Source organism: Carcharhinus amblyrhynchos, chromosome 14, assembly GCF_965287045.1.
Source record: "Carcharhinus amblyrhynchos chromosome 14, sCarAmb.v2.hapA, whole genome shotgun sequence".
In the NCBI taxonomy this organism is placed as follows: Eukaryota; Metazoa; Chordata; class Chondrichthyes; order Carcharhiniformes; family Carcharhinidae; genus Carcharhinus; species Carcharhinus amblyrhynchos.
The window spans coordinates 2,587,766-2,611,103 of record NC_137337.1 but is presented as its reverse complement, the minus strand read 5'-3'; the positions used below and the strand labels follow the sequence as shown (position 1 = coordinate 2,611,103).

The 23,338-nt window shown below is 46.2% G+C and overlaps 1 protein-coding gene across 1 annotated transcript in view; it reads right to left on the bottom strand.

The window, feature by feature from the left end:
* Window positions 1-23,338, bottom strand: part of mthfd1b (methylenetetrahydrofolate dehydrogenase (NADP+ dependent) 1b) — a 59,016-nt gene that overhangs the window by 13,870 nt on the left and 21,808 nt on the right. The window contains exons 8-20 of the mRNA XM_080202166.1: window positions 21,546-21,657; window positions 19,449-19,576; window positions 17,705-17,802; window positions 14,632-14,805; window positions 14,395-14,531; window positions 13,141-13,187; window positions 12,203-12,310; window positions 12,044-12,118; window positions 10,119-10,221; window positions 9,074-9,150; window positions 6,286-6,426; window positions 3,434-3,502; window positions 1,013-1,124 (exon numbers count right to left, since the gene is read on the bottom strand). Coding sequence (XP_080058292.1) covers window positions 1,013-1,124; window positions 3,434-3,502; window positions 6,286-6,426; window positions 9,074-9,150; window positions 10,119-10,221; window positions 12,044-12,118; window positions 12,203-12,310; window positions 13,141-13,187; window positions 14,395-14,531; window positions 14,632-14,805; window positions 17,705-17,802; window positions 19,449-19,576; window positions 21,546-21,657 — 1,381 coding nt within the window. The remainder of the gene's footprint in view (window positions 1-1,012; window positions 1,125-3,433; window positions 3,503-6,285; window positions 6,427-9,073; window positions 9,151-10,118; window positions 10,222-12,043; window positions 12,119-12,202; window positions 12,311-13,140; window positions 13,188-14,394; window positions 14,532-14,631; window positions 14,806-17,704; window positions 17,803-19,448; window positions 19,577-21,545; window positions 21,658-23,338) is intronic.

Sequence of the window (23,338 nt, the reverse complement as noted above, 5' to 3'; positions counted from 1 at the left end):
AACTATAGCGAGAGGATTCGAGTACAGGAGCAGGGATGTCTTGATGCAGTTATACAGGGTCTTGGTGAGGCCACAGCTGGAATACCGTGGGCAGTTTTGGTTTCCTTATCTGAGGGAGGATGTTCTTGTTTGAGAGAGAGTGCAGAGAAGGTTTACCAGTCTGATTCCTGGATGGCAGCACTGCCATATGAGGAGAGATCAAGTCAGTCCAGATTGTATTTGCTGGAGATCGGAAGAGTGAGAGGGATTTCAGTAGAGGAGGAACTTCTTCAAAGGGTTGTGAATCTGTGGAATTCCCTGCCCAGTGAAGCAGTTGAGGCTCCCTCATTGAATGTGTTTTTAAGGCAAGGATAGATAAATTTTTGAACAGGAAAGGAATTAAGGTTTATGGAGAGTAGGCAGGTAAGTGGAGCTGAATCCACAAAAAGATCAGCCTTGATCTTATTGAATAGCGGAGCAGACTTGAGGGGCCAGATGGCCGACTCCTGCTCCGAGTTCTTATGTCTATCTCATAGAAACTTATAAAATTCTAACAGGACTAGACAGGAAGCATGTTACCAATTGTGGGGGTGTCCAGAACCAGGGGTCACAGTGAGGATATGGGGTAGACTGTTTTGGACAGAGATGAGGAGCAATGTCTTCATCCAGGGGGTGGTGAACGTGTGGAAAGCAGTTGAGGCAAAGATGTTGTGTGATTTCAAGAAGGAATTGGATATAGTTCTTGGGGCTAGAGGAATCAAGGGATATGGGGGGGAAGGATATGAATATGATATGGATATCAGGATATTGAGTTGGAAGATCAGCCATGATCATAATGAATGGTGGGGCAGGCTCGAAGGGCTGAATGGCCTCCTCCTGCTCCTATTTCCTATGTCTCTAAGCTGGGGTAATACCAAGAGAACGCTCGCTGAAGATCTGTCTGGCTTGGCAGCCTTGGAGCTCCCGGCTGGTCAGGTTTCTAATCAGGTTAGGGAGGATGAAAAGGTGTGAGCACAGACATACCATTACTCACCTACAAAACCATCCGATCCAACCAGTTTCAGAGCTATCTTGTCAGCCAGGATGGAGGAGTTTCCGTGAGCAATGTTGGCAAAAGGTCCGGCGTGAACAAACACGGGGGTCCCCTGTGTATAACACATTAAAAATCATCAGTCCGTGACTGTGTCTGCACCGAAAACACACAGAACCCAATCGACACACAGATCACTAGATGGGCTGAATGGCCTGTTTCCTGTGGCATAAGCCAATTGACACACTGCCCAACAGGTGAAGGGTTATTTCCATAACTAACCTGGAAATCTAGAACAGTGATAATAGGTAGGTAACAGTACATGAAATCAACAACAAAATACATTTATATAACATCTTCAACATCACTAAAATGTCCCAAACTGCTTCACAGGAGAGTTATAAAACAAAATACAACACTTGAGTCACATACAGAGGAATTCAACAAGGTAACCAAAGAGGAAGGTTCTCGGGACACTTGGCTTTGGTAGATAGAGATGGGGAGGATAAAATCATAAAATGCTACAGTGCAGAAGGAGGCCATTTGGCCCATTGAGTCTGTACCGACCACAATCCCACCCAGGCCCTATCCCCATAACCCCAAGCATTTACTCTAGCTAGTCCCCCAACACAAAGGGGCAAATCTGCACATCTTTTGGACTGTTGGAGGAAACTGGAGCACCTGGAGGAAACCCACGCAGACATGGGAAGAGCATGCAAACTCCACACACACAGCCACCCAAGCCAGGAATCGAACCTGCAAGATAGCAGTGCTAACCACTGCATCGCCCATAAACTCTGGGGAAATCCAGAGTTTAAAACCTCAGTTACTGGAGGCATTGAGCCAATAGCAAAGTGATTAAAAAAAGGATAAGAGGCCAGAATTAGAAACACATGGAGATTTTGAGAGATTGTGGGACTGGAAGAGATTACGGGACTGGAAGAGATTACAGAAATTGACAGGGGTGAGGTGATGAAAGGAATTTGAGAACGGGGTGAGAATGTTTAAATCAGCCATCAACCAACTATCTGTCTGCTGTGGTTTGGAGAGTCTCGGTCAGAGGATTGTGAGTTAAAGTCCCGCTCCAGAGGTCTGAGCATTAATCTAGACTGATGCTCCCACCGCAGGACTGAGGGAGTGCTGCAAGGACAAAGGTGCCTTATTTCAGAGGGAATGTTTAAACTGAGCTGTGTTTGGCCCCTCCGGTGGATGTAGAAGATCGCACTGTCGTTCTTCTGAAGGGCTGGGAGTTCTCCCTGGCTGATGTTTATTCCCCACCTGGTTATTCACATTGCTGTTTAAAGGCAGCCAGCTGTGTCAGGTTTGCTGTGTTATGATAGTGACTACACTTCAGAAGTACCTCATTGTCTGTAAAGCACCAGGAGATATCTAGAGGTTGCGGCAGATATGATAAAAATGCAAATTCTCTCTTTTATTTGTCCCTTCCTGGATCTAGTCCTCAGCAAATAGTTGTAAAAGTATTATTGCATATCGATCAAAGGTACCAGTTCCCATTTTTATCCATTTGATATTCCCTTCCTCTGGATGCAACTTCTAATCACTCATCCTGATTTGGATGTGAAGTTTCCGGCGTTGGACTGGGGTGAGCACAGTAAGTCATCTCAAAACACCAGGTTAAAGTCCAACAGGTGTATGTGGCCACTCTGAAAGCTCGTGTTACCAAATAAACCTGTTGGACTTTAACTTGGTGTTTTGAGATAGAACATAGAACATTACAGCGCAGAACAGGCCCTTCGGCCCACGATGTTGCGCCGACCAGTTAAAAAAAAACAACAATGACCCACTAACCTAAACCAATCACTTTTCGTCCATAAACCTATCCACAGACCTCTTAAACGCCCCCAAACTAGGCGCATTTACAACTGCAGCAGGCAGGGCATTCCAATCCCTCACCACCCTCTGGGTAAAGAACCTACCCCTGACATCTGTCCTATAACTACCCCCCCTTAGTTTAAAGCCATGCCCCCTCGTGCTAGATTTTTCCATCAGAGGAAAAAGGCTATCACTATCCACCCTATCTAAACCTCTAATCATCTTATATGTTTCAATAAGATCCCCCATTTTTATGACTTACTACATCCTAACTTGGATGACCATCCCATTCCTTCACTGTCGCTGGGTCGAAATCCTGGAACTCCCTTCCCTAACAGCACTGTGGGTGTACCTACACCACAGGGGCTGCAGCGGGTTCAAGGCAGCAGCTCCCCACCGCCTTCTCAAGGGGCAATTAGGGACGGGCAATGAATGCTGGATCAGCCAACATGTCCTGTGAATAAAGAAAAAGGTCCACTAACAGAGGAAGTAACACTTAGTTTGGAATTTTAATTCAATGTTACCCTCATTCCTTCCCCGTCAATGTGAATGTAGCAGCTTTATATTGGCAATGAATGAAATAGTACAAACCTCCAAAGTCTGCATGAGGTTGGGTTTAATGGCATCCTTCATCAGAACAGCTAAAGCTCCACTGATACCCTAGAGAGAAAAATAATTGGTCAGAACCTGTGTGCGGCAGTCAGACAGAGAGGCAAAGTGACTCACTTTCCCTGCTACTTAGATAAAGATTTATTTCTTAAAATGACAGTGTCTCAGTCCCAAGAGTTGTATGAAATGACCAATTTAACACAGACAACACCAACACAAGCAAACTATTCAATTTGGATTGTGAATGTGGAGGTCAGGGCTGTGGTTATACAGGAGCAGGCTATTCACTGGATTAATATCTCATCAGGAGATAGAAAAACAGGCTGGAATGAAGGAATAGTTCACACAAATCGATAGTTCCTGTCAGAACCATGAAAACATTACCTGTGACAACTGAGGAAGCAATTTTAATTAAAGGTGAGAAATGTGGAGTTCAGTTTGACCACTTGTGAGGAATTAAACAGAATCTGCAAACCTCCCCCAGCATCTCTGTCTTCTGAAAACAACAGATTTTTATTAGCGAAAGGTTTAAAATGATACAGAGTTGAGATGAGCACATGGAGTTAAGCTGCAGATCAGTCTATACCTAGTTAAAAAGCAGAACAGGCTGAAAGGATGAGTGGCCTCCTCCTGTCTCTTAACACATCCATCTCTCTAGCATAAAGAGTTATGGCAATGAATTAGTAATCTGTACCATTAATAGGTTAATGGTTATGATAATAAGTTAGTAATTTTCATCTTGATGTAAATGTCAATGGACTGAATGGCCTTCTGTGCTGCAAGTTTCTAATATTCTGTACAGAAAGATGTTGTAGGTTAGAGTGGGGAGCGTGGTGCTAATTGCTGCCACTTCACAATCTGGACAGGCACGTGCAGGTTTAGACAAGACACTGAGTCAGTTATTCAGCAGCTCTTAACAGGTTTCAGCTGCTCCTTTGTATTGGAGTTTCAACACTCCATAAAAAGAACAATTTATCAATTACATCAGGGATAGAATTGTGTTAAAAATATCACCACACGCTGCAGTGTTTGCCTTCAATTACATTCACTTTCTGCTCACTGAGACACAATGTAATTGAATTCAGGAAGCAGCATAAACCTCACGCATCAGGACACGGCTGCAAGATTACATTTTATCAAAGTTAATTGGCTGTGACTGCCTCATTTCCGCTCTCTCTCAACATAAGAACATAAGAACATAAGAAATAGGAGCAGGAGTAGGCCATCTGGCCCTTCGAGCCTGCCCCGCCATTCAATAAGATCATGGCTGATCTGTCGTGGCTCAGTTCCACTTTCCCGCCCTCTCCCCATAACCCTTAATCCCCTCTCTTATCAAAAACCCATCAACCCGCTTCTTAAAAATATTTAGCGAGGCAGCCTCCACCACTTCAACGGGCAGAGAATTCCAGAGATTCACCACCCTTTGAGTGAAGAAGTTCCTCCTCAACTCCGTTCTGAACCGCCCCCCCTTTATCTTGAGGCTGTGCCCCCTAGTCCTACTGTCTTTTTTGAGCGGGAAGAGTCTTTCCACCTCTATCCTATCCATCCCATTCATCATCTTATACGTCTCAATGAGATCTCCCCTCATTCTTCTAAACTCTAACGAGTACAAGCCTAGTTTATTCAGCCTCTCCTCATAGCTCAACCCCCTCAACTCCGGTATCAGCCTAGTAAACCTCCTCTGCACTCCCTCCAAGGCCAAAATATCCTTGCGCAGGTGCGGCGCCCAAAACTGCACACAGTACTCCAGCTGCGGCCTCACCAATGCCCTATACATAAAATGCAAACATCAAAATTCCAATTCTATTGTTGCAGAAGCTAATGGCAACTTAAACACTCACCCCATTGACAGCAGTCGGTGAACAGACACAAGGTCAAACTGGGAGACTCCAGCCACATCCCATAAGAAATAGGAGCAGGGCTAGATGGCCTACTCCTTCGAGCCTGCCCCGCCATTCAATAAGATCATGGCTGATCCGAAGTGGATCAGTTCCACTTTCCCACTCTCTCCCCATAACCCTTAACTCCCCTTCAAAAACAGACCGAATGACCATAATGTGCTATCTTATCTCAAAATGAATGACTGGGAAGAACTGTTAGCAGCTGGAGTATGTCAAGGATACAGGAGAGTGGATATATTTTTGACAGGGCAATTGTGGGAGATGGACACAACATTTGTACCAATAACAGGCCATTCAGCCCATCAATCTCTGTCTGTCCTGAACCTATATATTAGTAGAGTCATAGATGTTTACAGCATGGGGAAGAGTTTCTAGGATATCCCTGAAACGCTCAGACTCAGCTGGTGTGCAGATGTCTGGGAGAGAAGAGTGAACGTTTCAACAGTTCATCACAAAGGATTGTGGGTGGGAGCTGGGAGTGAAAAAAATAAATCCATGTGGATTTTAAACATTCTCAGGATATGGGGGTGGTGACTTAAGGTTGAGCTGAGGAAAAATTTCTTCATTCTAAGGGTGAAGCTATGGAATTCTCTACCACAGGAGGCCGTGGAGGCCTCGGCACTGAATATATTTAAGAAGGAATTAGATAGATTCCTACAGTCCAAAGACAGCAAGGGACAATGAGAGAGCACTGGGTATGGTACTGAGATACAGGATCAGCTACAATAGGGTGAATGCAAGAGCAGGCTTAAAGGGCCGAATGGCCTACTCTTGATTGCCTGGCTGCTTGTGGGATCTTGCTGTATATAAAATGGCTTTCCCACAATCAGTTATTTAGCTGGAAAGTATTTTTCTGTTTGTGAAATACTGGAAGATGATTACAAGACAGCAACTAGTTTCTGACCCAATCAATGGAATTGAATATTGACTTACCAAATCATCCGTGGTGATTGGCTCTCCTTTCTTGCTAGAAGCAACCACCATCTTCCCCAGTCGCTCCCTCATGTCCTTCAAACTATTGGTCAATGCCAGAACCGCCATGATCTCACTCGCCACTGTGATGTCAAACTGAGCCTAGAACGAGCATTACAAAAAGCAGACATTCAATCAAAGAACAAAAGAAAATTACAGCACAGGAACAGGCCCTTCGGCCCCTCCAAGCCTGCACTGACCATGCTGCCCGACTGAACAAAAACCCCCACCCTTCCAGGGACCAGATGCCTCCATTCCTACCCTATTCATGTATTTGTCCAGACCCCCCTTAAAATCACCATTATATCTGCTTCCACTACCTCCCCCGGCAGCAAGTTCCAGGCACCCATCACCCTCTGTGCAAAAAAAACTTGCCTCATACATCTCCTTTAAACCTTGCCCCTCGCACCTTAAACTTAAGCTTCGAGTAATTGACTCTTCCACCCTAAGAAAAAGCTTCTGACTATCCACTCTGTCCATGCCCCTCATAATCTTGTAGACTTCTATCAGGCCTCCCCTCAACCTCCGTTGTTCCAGTGAGAACAAATCAAGTTTCTCCAACCTCTCCTCATAGCTAATGCCCTCCATACCAGGACAACATGCTGGTAGATCTTTTCTGTACCCTCTCCAAAGCCTCCATATCATTCTGGTAGTGTAGCGACCAGAATTGAACACTATATTCCAAGTGCGTCCTAACTATGATTTTATAAAGCTGCAGCAGGACTTGCCAATTTTTAAACTCACTGCCCTGGCTGATGAAGGCAAGCATGCCGTATGCCTTCTTGATGCCTTCTCCACCTGCGTTGCCACTTTGAATGATCTGTGTATCTGTACACCCAGATCCCTCTGCTTATCAATACTCTTAAGGGTTCTGCCATCTACTGTACATTTCCTATCTGTATTAGACTTTCCAAAATGCATAACCTCACATTTGTCTGGATTAAACTCCATCTGCCATGTCTCCAACTGATCTATATCCTGCTGTATCCTCTGATGGTCCTCATCGCTATCCCCAAATCCACCAAACCTTTGTGTCATCCGCAAACTTACTAATCAATCCAGTTACATTTTCCTCCCAGTCATTTATATATATTATAAACAACAAAGGTCCCAGCACTGATCCCTGAGGAACACCACTTGTCACAGCCCTCCATTCAGAAACGTACCCTTCCACTGCTACCCTCTGTCTTTTATGACCAAGTAAAAGGTCTGACAACACCAGGTTTAAGTCCAACCGTGTTGATGCTTTTATGACCAAGCCATTCTGTATCCACCTTGCCAGCTCCCCTCTGATCCCATGCGACTTCACTTTCTGCACCAGTCTGCCATGAGGGAACTTGTCAAAGGCCTTACTGAAGTCCATGTAGAAAACACCCGTTGCCCTACCCTCATCAATCATCTTCGTCACTTCCTCGAAAAACTTGATCGAATTAATGAGACACAACTTCACCTTCACAAAACCATGTTGCCTCTCGCTAATACGTCCACTTATTTCCAAGTGGGAGTAAATCCTGTCTCGAAGAATCCTCTCCAATAATTTCCCTTCCACCGATGTAAGGCTCACCGGCCTGTAATTACCTGGATTATTCTTGCTACCCTTCTTAAACAAGGGAACAATATTGGCTATTCTCCAATCCTCTGGGACCTTTGACTTACCCAAGATAATGCTTTAAAGACACAAGAATTTTTGTTGCACACAAGCTCCATGGGCACAAAACAAATTACACAAAAACGTCATCACAATAAATCTACACTTCCCGATTCCTGGAACAAAATGTTTATTTTCAAGCAAACACTTTGTAATGTGTGTCAAGATTCACAAATCTCCCCCGGGACATGTACAGCACAGGGTTAGATACAGAGTAAAGCTCCCTCTGCACTGTCCCCCCCATCAAACACTCCCAGGACAGGTACAGCACGGGGTTAGATACAGAGTAAAGCTCCCTCTACACTGTCCCCATCAAACACTCCCATGTTACACATCAATTGATATCAGAACAGTTAACAATTAAGTTGCGGGGCTAGGGACACCTGTAGTCCACACAAGTCACGGACATTACTGAATCAGAACAGTCAATATCTGGTTTTCATTTATTAAAAATCAGCTAATTGAATTTAAACTCCACTAGCTGTTATGGTGGGATTTGAATCCATTGTTTGCATAGCGTTAGCCTGCATCCATGGATATAGTCAAGAGTTCAGCCCCTATACTACGTCACCGTCTCCCTATATTAACGGGGAGTGGGATACACAAGAGGTTGAAAAGAATAGAAAGATATTCTGATGGAATGGGCACAGTAAGAAGTCTCAGAACACCAGATTAAAGTCCAACAGGTTTATCTGTGACTCACCTGATGAAGCAGCAGCGCTCCAAAAGCTCGTGGTTCCAAATAAACCTGTTGGACTTTAACCTGGTGTTGTGAGACTTCTTACTGTGTCCACCCCGATCCAAAGCCAGCATCTCCACATCCTGATAGATTGAGGAGGGGTTGCGGATCTGTGTGGAACATTACTGCGGGTATGAGCAGCAGGCTGGATGCACAGTTTGTGTGCTGACAGTGTGATTTATGACCAGGCACTGCATCCTAATGAAATACTCCATCCATGACTCAACCAGACAGAAATGGACAGTTTGACTGCCCTCCCATTAAGGGTAAGGCTGCTGACCCAAAGAGCAAATTAATCGCCCTTCAGCCCACCTCTCAGCGAGGAGGACGAGGAGCAGGAGGGAAGAAAAACAAGGTCTTACTGTTCTCGTATATCCCTTCTCCGTACTGGACTGGCCGATTGTTATCTTCCTCAGAAACCTGTCGTTTGTATCCATCACTTTAAAACACAAAATCCGCGTATGAGAAATACTAACAGAGTGAATGAACGTATCCCAGTCCTGATGGAATATCACCGATCTACAAACGTTAACTCGGTTTCTCTCTCCTCAGACACTGCCAGAGCTCCTGAGCATTTCCCCGTTTTATTCCAAATGAATGCATCTCATTGGCAGACAGAATCGCTGGCGGATTTGTGGTTAAGCCAATGCTCGGGATGGTGAAACCACAATTTAGGACAAAGCAAGATTTTATCATGGTCTGCAGTGGGGTGCATGGGGTGGGGTTCATGGCAGTGCACGCGGGGGCCCTGGGAATGAAATTATCCAACGCACAAGCTCCTTTAAATCGAATAAAACATCCCAAAGAGTTTCACCAGAGTCAATGAGGCAAAATCCAACATTGAGCCACTTAACAGGATTTGAGGAGCAGCTGTCAAAAGCTGAGTCAAAGAGATGGATTTTAAAGATTGTCTTAAAGAAGGAAAGCGAGGTAGAGACACTTAGTGAGTGAAGTCCACAGCTTAAGGCCATTTTGGTCTATCAAGCCTGTGCCAGCTCTTTCCAAAGATGATTTAGAGAATTCCACTGCATAACTCTATCACCTGGAAATCTAAATGAGAGCGATGGGCTCTGAATGGGAGCCAAACTGCAGCTGTGATTGGATATGGAGAATGTGCAAGTTTCACATGCCCAGTTACATAAAAAGCTAGGAGACTGAAAAACTGGATCGCAGCTGGGAAACAGAGGGGGAGGAATTGGAAGGGAGCAGAGTGGCAGTCAGAGTGGTGTAATAGTGAGGATGGAGTATCAACAGTTAAGAAAGGATTCAGTAGAGGTGATTGTGCTTTGGGGAAGAGAGAGACTATTCCATAGCCAGCTGTGTACGAGGTCGCCATATTCACGAGAACATGAATCACATCTACAAGGCTGTGTCTGAAAACACTGCAGGTTGAAAGATGTTCAATACCTCGTTGCCACGTGATGGTGTCAGGATCGATATCCAGCCTCACAAAGCACTTCATTTCCTCGTCAGTCAGTGAAGTGGGATCGGTTTTGTTAATTCCAAGTTTCTGAGGAGGAAAGAAGATGATGTTCAGATCAAGGACTAAATTCACAGATAGCCAGCTGAGCTGGTCAAGCTATGGTGAAGGCAGTTAAACTGCGTGGAAGTGCCCTGTCTGTCTGACCGGTTCATTTGGAATCGCGAGCTTTCAAGTCTCACCTGATGAAGGAGCAGTGCTCTGAAAGCTGGTGATTCCAAATAAACCCGTTGGACTTTAACCTGGGGTTGTGAGACTTCTTACTGTGCCCACCCCAGTCCCATCCCAGCATCTCCACATCCTGTCTGACTGGACTGAGAGAAAGAGGATTCTTTCTCTATCCCAGAGATCAGTCATTGAGCATGTTCAGGACAGAAATCGATAGCTTTTACACTAGAGCATCAAGGAATATGGGGTAAGTGTGGGAAGGTGTAGTGGAGGTCAAAGACCCACTGGGTGGGAGTCTTGGACTCAGTCTGTCATGAAGTAACATAACCTAAAAAACAGCCAGATCTTTCAGGAGTGAAATTAGGAAAAACTTTTATGCAAAAGTTGATGAGTACATGGGATTTAATGGGATTGAGGCTTATAGATAGGCCTAGTAGATAGGGATATGATCAGCGCAACTTGTGGGCCGAAGGGCCTGTTTCTGCTGTAGTGTTCTATGTTCTAAAAGGCTGGTTGAAGTTTGGAAGTTGATACTTGGTCAATTTTTAATTTTAAATCCGAGTTTGATAGATTTTTGTGAACCAATGGTATTAAAGTTGGATATATGGGACAGGTTAGCTGTCTTACTGAATGACAGGACAGGCTTGAGGGGCTGAATGGCCTCCTCTTGATACAAATATAGGTAGGAAAGTAAGTTGTGAAGAGGGCATAAGGAGATTACAAAAAGGTACAGATGGGTTAAGTGAGTGCACAAAGATCTGACAAATGGAGTTTAATGTGAAATTGTCCATTTTGGCAGGAAGAATAAATAATCCTATTATCTAAACGGCGAGAGATTGCAGAGCTCTGAGCTGCAGAGGGATCTGGGTGTTCTAGTGCATGAATGACAAAAGGTTGGTATTCAGGTACAGCAGATTATTAGAGAAGTTAATAAAATATTATCGGTTATTGGGAAGGGAATTGAACACGAGATAGGAAGGATACGCTTCAGTTGTACAGAGCTTTGGTGAGGCTGTGGCTGGAATTTTACCGTCCCGCCTGTCACAGGAATCGGAGTGGGCAAGGGGCGGACCATGGATTTTATGGTTTTGGGATGAGCGAAGCATTAAAATCCTGCCCCACATCTGGAGTACTGTGTACAGTCTTGGTCGTCTTATTTAAAGAAGGATGCAGAAGCGTTGGAAGCAGTTCAGAGAATGTTTACCAGATTAATACCTGGAATGGGCAGGTTGTCTTATGGGGAAAGGTCAGACAGGCTGCGCTTGTATCCACTGGAGTTTAGAAAACTAGAGGTGATGGAAACACACCAGATCCTGAGGGATACCGACAGGGTGGATGTGGAGGAGATGTTTCCCATCCCGAGAAAATCCAGATCATTGTTCAAAAATAAGAGGGCGCCCATTTAAAATGGAGATGAGGCAAAAATATTTCCTCCCAGTGGGTTGTGAATTCTCTGGAGCTCTGTTCCTGAAAAGGTGATGGAAGCAGAGTCTTAGAATATTTTTAAGACAGAGCTGGATAGGTTCTTGGTCAGCGAGGGGGTGAAAGGTTAGTGGGGGAGGGGTAGGCAGGATATAGATTGAGGTTACTGTCAGATCAGCTACAATCTTATTAAACGGTGGAGCAGGCTGGAGAAGCTGAACGATCCACTCCTCGTCCGAATGTTCCTGGTTTGGACTCGTACCTGCAATCTCCTCAGCTGAATCTGGCTGAACGTCCGAACTCCTTTGTTGGAGGGAACCAGCCGATCATACAGAGCCTACAACAACAGAAAGGGAGACCATCAGACACTTCCATTTCAATGTGCGGCGCGGGCAGACGGAATCGCTCCTGGAAACGATACCTTGTCGGACTGTGTGGCCTCGTGGAACATGCGAGCATCGACGGCGGCAGCGACCAGGTTGTTGGCTGCAGTGATGGCGTGGATGTCACCGGTCAGGTGAAGGTTGAACTGCACAAACAAGAACATTGTCAGAGAGCTTTAGCAGGAAGCATTTAACGAGACAGGGTCAGCAGCCCTCCCCCTCCCTCAGCGCCGTTCCCGATTTCAGTTATACCAGCTGCTGGAAGGCTGCGAATTCCAGTATTTGGATTCAATGTTGTGTTCCTCAGTCGGAAATGTTTCCCAATACTTGGCAAGTTAAAAAGCTGAATGGTAAATTGGGGTGGGAAGCAGAGGGTTAAAAATGAACTCAATTTGAAGGAAGGGGAAGTGAAGAGGGAGACTAACAACAAGGAGACAATATTGGGGAGAGGATTCAATGGTGAGGATCGAGATTGCTGGATGATTTATAGAGAGGAAACTCAGGAGAGAAGGTTTATGGTTACTTTGGGACTGGATTGGGATTATAAGAGTAATCTCACACTGGCTATAAAATCCTCAGCTTGTAACCCACCCTCTCCAAACAAAGCTAAAGGAAGAATGACTCTCTCGGGGCCATTTGGAGCATCAGTGGGACAATTCCTGCAACCAAGGGCAGGAAAATGGGATTAGGGTACCTTTTGTGAGAGTGTTGGTGCAGATGCATGGGCTGAAGGGCCTTTCCTGTGCTGTATGACTCTATGAGCAGGATCGATCATTAATCTGAGCTCCCAAATGGGGGATAAAGAGCAAAACGGGGTGACACAGATTCTGAAAATACGGAGAACATAAAAGTCAAAAGCCTTCTGTTCCAAATAGTTCCATATTTATATTGATTCACAGTTTTGCCAGTTCTTGGCAGAGTGGCTTCACGGCTGCAAAACATGGAATTCTCTGAGGAAAGCATGGGAATATCATACCTCTTCCATCGGGATAACCTGGGAGTATCCACCACCTGCTGCTCCACCTGTAACAAAGCAGAAAGACTGTGGTCACTGGGGCTCTGGTTTTGTAGCTGAGAATGTTCGATTTAATAAGGAGCAGGATTCGGTCACACAGCCCTTTCTTAATATATTTAACAATATCACGGCTCAGGAAGCCACCAACCCTCCCTCTGTTCACATCCATCCACCCCCTCAGTTACTCACAAATCAATTAGTCTATCTTTGATCAAATAACTCAACACCTACAGGCCACTGGAGTAGAGAATTTCAAAAATTCACAACTGAGTGAAGACATTTCTCCTCAAATATAAAAACAAATTACTGCGGATGCTGGAATTCGAAAACAAAAGAGAAAATGCTGGAAAATCTCAGTAGATCTGGCAGCATCTGTAAAGAGAGAAAAGAGCTGACGTTTTGAGTCCAGATGACCCTGTGTCAAAGTTTTGGGAGACATTCCTCCTCATGTCAGTCCTACACGGGCCATCCCTTATCTTTCTTAATATAGGTCGCCCATGAACTTACTGAACAATGAGACAGATTCCAGGGAAGTGTGGGCCGCCTCCTCTTCTTGTGATCTCTCAAATCCTCAGGAATCCTCTCACAGACTGCCTCGGTGGATCTCAGTTTGACAACGATGCCTAAGCAGGGGCAGGGATCCAGCTGATTACTCACCCCATTAATCTAACTGATGGGCCTGACACGCGCTGTGTTTGGAATAATTTACCAGCTATGCAGCATGTTCATATTTAACACAATTGGGGTGGAGATTGAAGAATCTTTGGTGAAGAAGCTCTCGCTGGACAGGACACGATGTTCACGTCCCAGATACCATCTCCCAAAGTTGCTGTTCTATCCGCAACGGACACTCTGGGAGGACAGCGGGAATGCTGTAGGGCTGTCCTCAAAATATCCATGCTAACTGATGGGAGAACCTGGTTTATGACTGGCCAAAATGGAGAAGGTTTATTGAGGCTGTACACAGAGCCCAGATTGGGTTGATGCAGAGATGAAGTTGAGCCATTGGAGGGAGCACAAAAGCCTTCAAACAACCCACCTACCCAACCCTGAAATCACCCGCTGCCCTGCACACGGCAAATTCCGGATCACACCGGATTTACCAGCTACCTCAGAATCCCATTGAAGCCTGTTACCCTCGATCCAGAGAGACTGAGGAGGAGGAGGAAGAGGAAGAAGAGGAAGAGGAAGAAGAGGAAGGAGGTTGGAGGTTACCTTTGATGCCAAAGGTTGGGCCCTGCGATGGCTGCCGAACACATGCAAACACGTTGATATCCAGGTGAGCGCCAATGGCCTGAGCCAGGCCGATTGTGGTGGTACTTTTGCCTTCACCAAGAGGCGTGGGGGTAATGCTGCAATATAAACCAGCAGGTTAGAAAGACACCCGATGCCTGGTTTCCCCGCCCCCCCCACAGAAAAGGCTCAACTCGGGAGATTTTAAGACTCGCGTACCCTGTGACAACGACATATTTCCCGTCCGGTTGCCCCTTCAACCGCTGCAACGTGGACAGAAGCACCTTCGCCTTTGACTTTCCGTAGAGTTCCACTTCGTCCGATAACAATCCCACCTCCTTCGCCATGCGGCTGATGTGCTTTGGCGTGCAAGAACGTGAAATCACAATGTCACTGGTGGGAAATAACAGGCGTTTCAAATTAAAATTAATCCAAAACACCCAATGAGCAAGCAGCACTGCAGTAACCCCAGATTCAGACCAGCCAGGCACTCTTCCCGCTCACTGACCGTGTGACAGCGGCTCAGTGGGTAGCACTGTCCCACCTCAGAGCACCCCCCCTCCAAAGGCCCAGGGTGGTAATGAGGGAATGCTTCATGCTGCAGGTGACAGTTTTCGGGTGAGACATTGAACCCGAGGCTGTCTCCTTCCCCTCTGGAATATTCCATGGTTGCTATTGGAGCAGAGACTGATAGCCAAGTTCCGCACATGAGGACAGTCTCAACAGGGACCTTGGGTTCATGTCGCACTATCTGTAACCCCCGTGACTTGCCTGGGTTTGCAAAACCTCACTCACTGTGCTGTCTGGAGACAATACACATCTCTTTAACCTGTGATCAGTGCTCCTTCCACTCACATTGTCAGCCACTTTAGGACTTGAACAGCAGGTTAGGTGTAAAGATTCGCATTCTAATCAGTAATCTGTAAACTGTCTGTGCTTTATATGCTCTGTCTGAGGCCAGAACTCTCCATTCACCTGACGAAGAGGGAAACCTCAAAAGCTTGCGAGTTTACTATCAAATAAATCGGTTGGACTTAAACCTGGTGCTGTCAGACTTTTTAGCGCTATTGGAAAAGCAGGAAAGCTGTCTCTGACTTGGCCAATATTTATCTTCAATGAACATTACTAAAAACACTCCAGCTGGCAAACATTAAAGATCTTTAAACAGCAAGGCTCACTGAATTGTCAGACACCCATTGGGACAGGAGGAGGCCATTCAGCCCTCCGAGGTGGTTCTGCTATTCATGGAAGATTGGCAGACACGCATATTTTCCAGCAGAGGCCGGTATAATTATCAGGGATGAGAACACCATCCCGGAGTTTTATCCAACTCTGCACAAATCAGGAATTGTCCCTAGAATCTGCCACCGTCAATGTATCACATTGTAAAAAAGTAAAGCTTATTTACTAGCGTCACAAGGAAGCTTACATTCACACTGCAATGAAGTTACTGTGAAAATCCCCTAGTCACCACACTCCGGTGCCTGTTTGGGTACACTGAGGGAGAATTTAGCATGACCAAAATACCTAACTGGTACATCTTTGGAATATGGGAGGAAACCGGTGCACTCGGAGGAAACCGGTGCACTGGGAAAACGTGCAAATTCCGCACAGTGACCTGAGGCTGGGATTGAACCCTTGTCCCTGGTGCTGTGAGGAAGCAGTGCTAACCACTGTGCTATCATGCTGTCAAAAAGCAACACCTGAACAGGGACACGAACCCTCCGCCCTCAGATTAAAAGTCTGATGCTCCACCGACTGAGCTATCCGGTTTCACTGGACAGTGTAGTTACTGTCCACGCCGTTCAAAGAACTAGAAGCAGATAACTGAATTTCTCTTCAGATGAACAGAAAGAGTGAGCCCAGCATTACTGGGAAGATAAGAGAGCGTCACTCTACATCACACTAGGAATGGCAAAGTGAGAAAGAGTAAAATATCCTGTTTAATTAGGCCTCAAACCAAGGCTTTTGCATCAATCATTGAACGGCACAGAAAGAGGCCACTTAGGCATTATGTCAACGTCAGCTCTTTGCAACAGCAATTTAGTTAATACCACTAACCAAATCTTAGTCCCACTAAGCTAAACTGAAGGAGGCAATAGCCTAGTGGTATTATTGCTAGACTATTAAGCCAGAAACTTAGCTAATGTTCTGGGGAGCTGGGTTTGAATCCCACCATGGCAGATGGTGGAATTTAAATTCAATAATAAAAAAAAAAATAAGAATCTACTGATGACCATGAAACCATTGTCGATTATTGGAAAAACCCATCTGGGTCACTAATGTCCCTTTAAGGAAGGAAATCTGCCATCCTTACCTGTTCTGGCCTGCATGTGACTCCAGGCCCACAGCAAAGTAGTTGACTCTCATGCTCCTGGGCAACGAGGGACGGGTAATAAATGCTGGCCAGCCAGCAAAGCCCATGTCCCACAAATGGATAAAGAAAAACTCCCTGGCTCTTCCCCCACAGTACTGAAAATATTTTCTCTTCAGGTGTGTTATATATTTAAGTGGTTGCATGATTGCTTTAAGAACCAGTCACATGATCTGATGGTGATGTCATTATGGTGTTTCACAGGGTTGTCTTAGTTTCAGTTTCTGTTTTGTGCAGAGAACATCTTTCAATGAACCTGTTGTGTTGTTACATGCAAATTGTATCTTTCTCTTTTCGTTAAAACCCACAATCCCGGACGGAATTAGGACATTACAAGGTGTTCATCCGATTCTCTTTTGAAAGGCACACTCTGCCATACTCACAGGCAATGTATTCCCGTTCCTGGTTACTCATGATAAACCTTTCTTCTCATGTTCTTCTGCCAATCATTTTAAATTGCTATTCTCTGGTTCTCAATCCACCTGCCAATGGGAGCAGTTTCTCCCCCTCTACTCTGTCCAGATTGTTCGAGAAAGGGAAGCAAGTGAGACTCGCTAATAAATACAGATTTCTCTGCTTGTACAGAACTCACTGCTTCCACTTTAATCAGACCTGTAGACCTGCATCATCTAGAAGGACAAGGGCAGCAGATATCTGGAAACATCACCACCTGTAAGTTCCCCTCTGAGCCACTCACCATCCTGACTTGGAAATATATTGCCGTTCCTTCACTGTCCTGAAACTCTCTCCCTAACAGCACTGTGCGTGTACCTACATCACATTGACTGCAGTGGTTCAAGAGGCAGCTCACTGCCACCATTTAAAGGACAATTAGGGATGGGTAATAAATGATGGTCTAGCCAGCATCCCTCACATTGTATGGAAGAATAACTAAGTGCAGAGAGCTCACACACGTACCTGGGCACTGGTTCCACTCGGTTAAGCTTTGTGTAGTGAATAGGCCACTTTCCTGGCTTGCTGTTCTTCAAGTAGCGTTTCGCACCTTCCACTGTGTTCTGTCACAGAGAATGCAAGAAGTTAGAAACAACATTTCCATTAACACAAGGTTTTGCACTGTGACCTTCCCTTTCGTTCAGGTCTATACATCACAACCTCCCTCTGAAAATGTTACAGGAAGGGCAACTACCCCCATTCCTCACCCTGAAGCCCGATTATCCTGAGCTCAGTGAAGCCCCGTCTGAGATTGCGGCCCAGACCCAGATGACAACGGGATTCACTGGACATCATCTCAACCTTGCCCTTTGCCTGAGGAGTGAACGTAGAAACCCTACAGTGCAGAAAGAGGCCCTTCGGCCCATTGAGTCTGCACTGACCACAATCCCTATCCCCGTATTCGTACACGTTTACCCACTAATCCCTCTAACCTACACATCCCAGGACACTAAGGAGCAATTTTAGCATGGCCAATCAACCTAGCCTGCACATCTTTGAGTGTGGGAGGAAACGGGAGCATCTGGAAGAAACCCACGCACACATGGGGAGAATGTGCAAACTCCACACAGACAGTGACCCGAGGTCAGAATTGAACCCAGATCCCTGGAGCTGTGAAGCAGCAGTGCTAATCACTGTGCTACCGTGCCGCTGAGCAGTGATGCTCAGGTTAAATCACCACCAGTCAGCTCTCCTTGAACAAATGGGAGAACAGCCTATAGTCATCTGGGACTATGGCAACTTTATCTTTCATAAGCACTAGGAGCAGGAGTAGGCCATCTGGCCCCTCGAGCCTGCTCCACCATTCAATAAGATCATGGCTGATCTTTTTGTGGACTACATCCTCTCATCAAGTAACGTCTTGCACGATGTTTGCAAAAGGTTATGACCTTTTCCAAGACAGAGTCCAGTACGGAATTTTACCTGAAAGGCTCTGATCTGTTTTAATTAAATATCCAGCACAGAAACAAATCTTTCAGCCCAACTGATCTATTCTGCTGTTTATGCTCCACATCCGCCTTCTCCCATTATATTTAATTCCTCTAATTCCTTACAGCAGAACCTCCTATTCCTTTCTCCCTCCTGTATTTATCCAGCTTCCCTCCCCAGTACATATCTATGCTATTTGCCTCAAGTACTCCCGATGGTAGCGAGTTCCACATTCTCACTACTCTCTGGGTAACGTTTTTAAACCCGAGTTTGGGCGGTACGGTAGCACAGTGGTCAGCACTGCTGCTTCACAGCTCCAGGGTCCTGGGTTCGATTCCCGGCTCGGGTCACTGTCTGGGTGGAGTTTGCATATTCTCCTCGTGTCTGCGTGGGTTTCCTCCGAGTGCTCCAGTTTCCTCCCACAGTCCAAAGATGTGCGGGTTAGGTTGATTGGCCATGATAAGAAATTGCCCCTTAGTGTCCAGGGATGTGTAGGTTAGAGGGATTAGTGGGTATAATATGTAGGGATATGGGGGGGGTAGGGTCTGGGTGGGATTGTGTTCGGTGCAGACTCAATGGGCCGAAGGGCCTCTTTCTGCACTGAAGGGTTCTATCTTTCTATGATCTATGATTTCACATTGCTGCCAAGAGGGAGTTAAGAGTCTAAACAAGTAAACCATATCACTCGGGACAGGGATTCTAGGAGCTCACCAAGGCGGGCAGATTCTCTCTAAATCAAACTCTGACAAAACGAGTGCTTTAATAAGATGAGCAAACTCACCGCCATTAGCATGCAGACAGTCATGGGTCCAACTCCCCCAGGTACGGGGGTGATGTACGAAGCCACCTGCTTAGCCTCAGCGTAAGCCACATCACCAACCACACGCTTGCCACTAGGCTTTGTGCTGTCTGAACCGAAACAGGAACAAAGTTACAACAACACAAACATTACAAACAGTGAGATAGAAGGTAATCAGGACTCGCAAGATTTATGTACTGACACCCAACCTGTACGGAGGGTGAGAGAAACAGTGTGGGTCCCGGCCCTGTCTCCGAGCCAGAAGCTCCCGGTTCAAGGCCATCAGGCTCTGGGGTGGGAGGAAGGAGGATGGAGGATGCATTCACAAAGCGGTCAAGCAGGTTAATTACCAATCTGCAAATCCTTCCAAACACGGCAATGGCAGCTGGTAAAGAGCTCAGGGATATTTAACAGAAAACTTGATAAATAAGCCAGGGGACATTCGTATATGTGGCGGGAGAAATATCGACGTCATGGATCAGAACAGACCAGAGAATCCCTGCAGTGCAGGAGGCCATTCAGCCCATCAAGTCGCACCAATTCTCCAACAGACCATCCCACCCTGGCACAACCACCCACCGCCACCCCCCCTTGCCTTTATCTTACTGATCCCTCTAATCTACCTATCTCTGTACACTTAAGAAGAATTTAACACAGCTAATCCACCTAACCAGCACATCTTTGGACTGTGGGAGGAAACTGGAGCATCTGGAAGAAACCCACACAGACACGGAGAGAACGTGCAAACTCCACACAGACAGTGACCCAAGCCTGGAATCGAACCGTGGTCCCTGGCGCTGAGAGGCAGCAGTGCTAACCACCAACAATGCCATTGTACTGCCCGACAAGTTGGGCCAAAGGTACTGTTTGTGTGTAATTTTATTAAACACTGACATGGATTTATATAGTGGATTATTGGGTGGAGGAGATTACAGAGGCAGCACGGTGGCACAGTGGTTAGCGCTGCTGCCTCGCAGCCGTGTTAAATTCTCCCTTAGCATCAGGGGGACTAGCAGGATAAATATGTGGATTTACGGGAAGAGCTGGGTGGGATTGTGGTCGGTGTAGACTCGATGGGCCGAATGGCCTCCTTCTGCACGGTACGGATTCTGGGATTCAATGAGGTGATGCAATGGGAGGGATTTGAGAACATTAAGGCGCAAATTTTAACTGCGGTGTTAGTGATGAGTGAACGGAAATTGGTGCAACTTCAGACACAGGCAGCTGAGATGTGGATAAGCTCAAATTGAGAAATAACAAATGTCTGGATGAAGATAACTTATTTATATAGAGGGTGGTACGTGCGTGGAATGAGGTGGCGGAGGAAGTGGTTGAGGCGGGGACACTGACAACGTTTAAAAGGCTTCTGGGCAGATGGAAGGATAGGAAAGGTTTAGAGGGGTATGGGCCAAATGCAGGTAACAGGGGTTCACTTACATGGGCTTTTTGGTCAGTACGGGTCAGTTTGGGCCAAAGGGCCTGTGTCTGTGCCATAGATTCTCTGAAATGTGGACGTTTCCACGTGCAGAGCAGGGTTGATCCTCCTGACATCTGAGCCAATTTCCCAATCAACATCACACAAAGAGATTATTATCTGGTCGTTATTTAACTGCTGTTTGTGAGAGCTTGCTGTGCAGATAACGGCTGCTGCCTTTTCTACCTGACAACAGCAACCACACTTCACAAGTATTGAGTTGGCTGGAAAGCAGTTTGTTTCCATTCTCAATACGCGAGCTCCTTCTTTTGGACAGGGCTGTGAAGAGAGGTTGAGCAGTTTCGAGGCAGAGCTCACTGGCCCTCATCACCTCACCAAAGGGAAGGAGAGCAGCTTGCCTGGTTCGAGAACTGCCCCTCTCAGGGGAAACTCTGGTCCTCTTTGTCCAAGCCCCTGTAGCTCCAGGACCGGCCAGCTGAGCCACACACACACACACACACACACACACACACACACACACACACACACACACCATCAACTCCAGCAGACGTCACCCCTGTTCCGAGGGACCAGTGACGGAGCCAAAGGGGAGAAGCAAAAAGAAGAAACTGATAAACCATTGTCCAGCTGCAGTTCCCCCTCACCGGGAATGTGGTTTATTCCACAGTCAATGACGATGGCTCCAGGTTTGATCCAATTTCCTTTCACCATCTCAGCTTTTCCAGCTCCAACCACGAGAATATCAGCCCTTTCAACCTAAAGACAAGACAGCGCTTTGAGATTTACATCAGCATCGAGAGGGGAGAGTTTATAAATGGCAAAGATCGAAGAAAAGCAGAGCAACAGGCCCTGCACCCACCATGCTGCCCATCTGAACTAAAACCCCCCACCCTTCCGAGGACCATGTCCCTCTATTCCCATCCTATTCATGTATTTGTCAAGACATCCCTTAAATGTCACTATCGTATCTGCTTCCACTACCTCCCCCGGCAGCGAGTTCCAGGCACCCACTACCCTCTGTGAAAAAACAAATGGGGATTAATTTTCTCCGAAAGAGGTGAGCCAAAGGCACGGTTCTGTTAGGTGAGACAGAGATTGGGACCAAAACTAGGTGCCATAGGTATAGGTTAATGACTAATAAATCAAATAGGGAATTCAGGAGAAACTCCTTTATTCTGAGAGTGGGAGAAGGTGGAACTCACAGTTGAGGTGAAGAGCATTAGTGCATTTCCAGAGGATTTTATTCGGGATGGAGGAGGAATGGTCGGGAGGTATGGCAATTCGGTGCAAAAGGCGAGTGGTTCCTGGTGTGCGCCCAGCAGAGACAGACGCCGGAATTCTACCTCCTCGCTCACCACGGAATTGGAGCAGGTGAAGGGTGGACAACAGAAATGTCCATTGCTCTCAGACAGGAATTTCTGGTTTTGCTCGAGCGAGGCTGTATAACCAGCCTAGGATACTGCGGTCAATAGACACTGCACTAAGATTGAAAACCAAATTGCTGACTTTAGACTCACACAACAGGAGAAAAACCCCGGTTTCCATATCAGTGAATTGTTACAGGAGGAGGAGATTTGGCTCCAATATTCTGGAATTGACTTCATCTTGACGTGATTTTGATTTACTGTCACGTGTATTAACACATAGTGAAAAATATTGTTTCTTACACACTATACAGATAAAGCATACCATTCATAGAGAAGGAGAGAGTACAGAATGTAGCGCTACAATCATAGCAAGGGTGCAGAGAAGGATTAATTTCATGCAAGTTAGGTCCATTCAAAAGTCTGACAGCAGCAGAGAAGACGCTGTCCTTGTGTCGGTTGGTACGTGACCTCAGACTTCTGTATCTTTTTCTCCGACGGAAGGAGATAGAAGAGAGAATGTCTGGGGTGCGTGGGGTCCTTAATTATGCTGGCTGCTTTGCCCGAGGCAGCAGGAAGTGTAGACAGAGTCAATGGATGGGCTGCCCACTGGAGGGAGGTGATAACTGGATGCAGTGGGAACGAGGGGTGATAATACCATCCCCCAGTGACCTGACCCAGCTGGGCCGAATGGCCTTTATCTGCACTGTAACAATTCTGTAATCTCAGGAGCAGCAGGATAGAGGAAGAGAGAGAGGCATTGGAGAATTTGAATATCAGGATGAAAACTTTAAAACGGGGATGTTGTTGGGCTGATCTGCACGCAGTCTATTTTCAGAGGGAAAGAATCTGTTATGTTTTGTGGGGGTGAAAGGGGGAAATATACAAAATATGGAATAGTTCCACTTGGTGATTTAGAGAAACTGGCTCCCTGGTGCCACCTTGTGATGGAATTACTCACTGCTTATGGACAGGCTGGGTTTAACACACTCCCTGACAGTGGCAAGATCGACTGTGCTCACTTAACCACGAGAGACTGTGCGGCAGTGGGATAATCTCCCGTGACTCAGCTG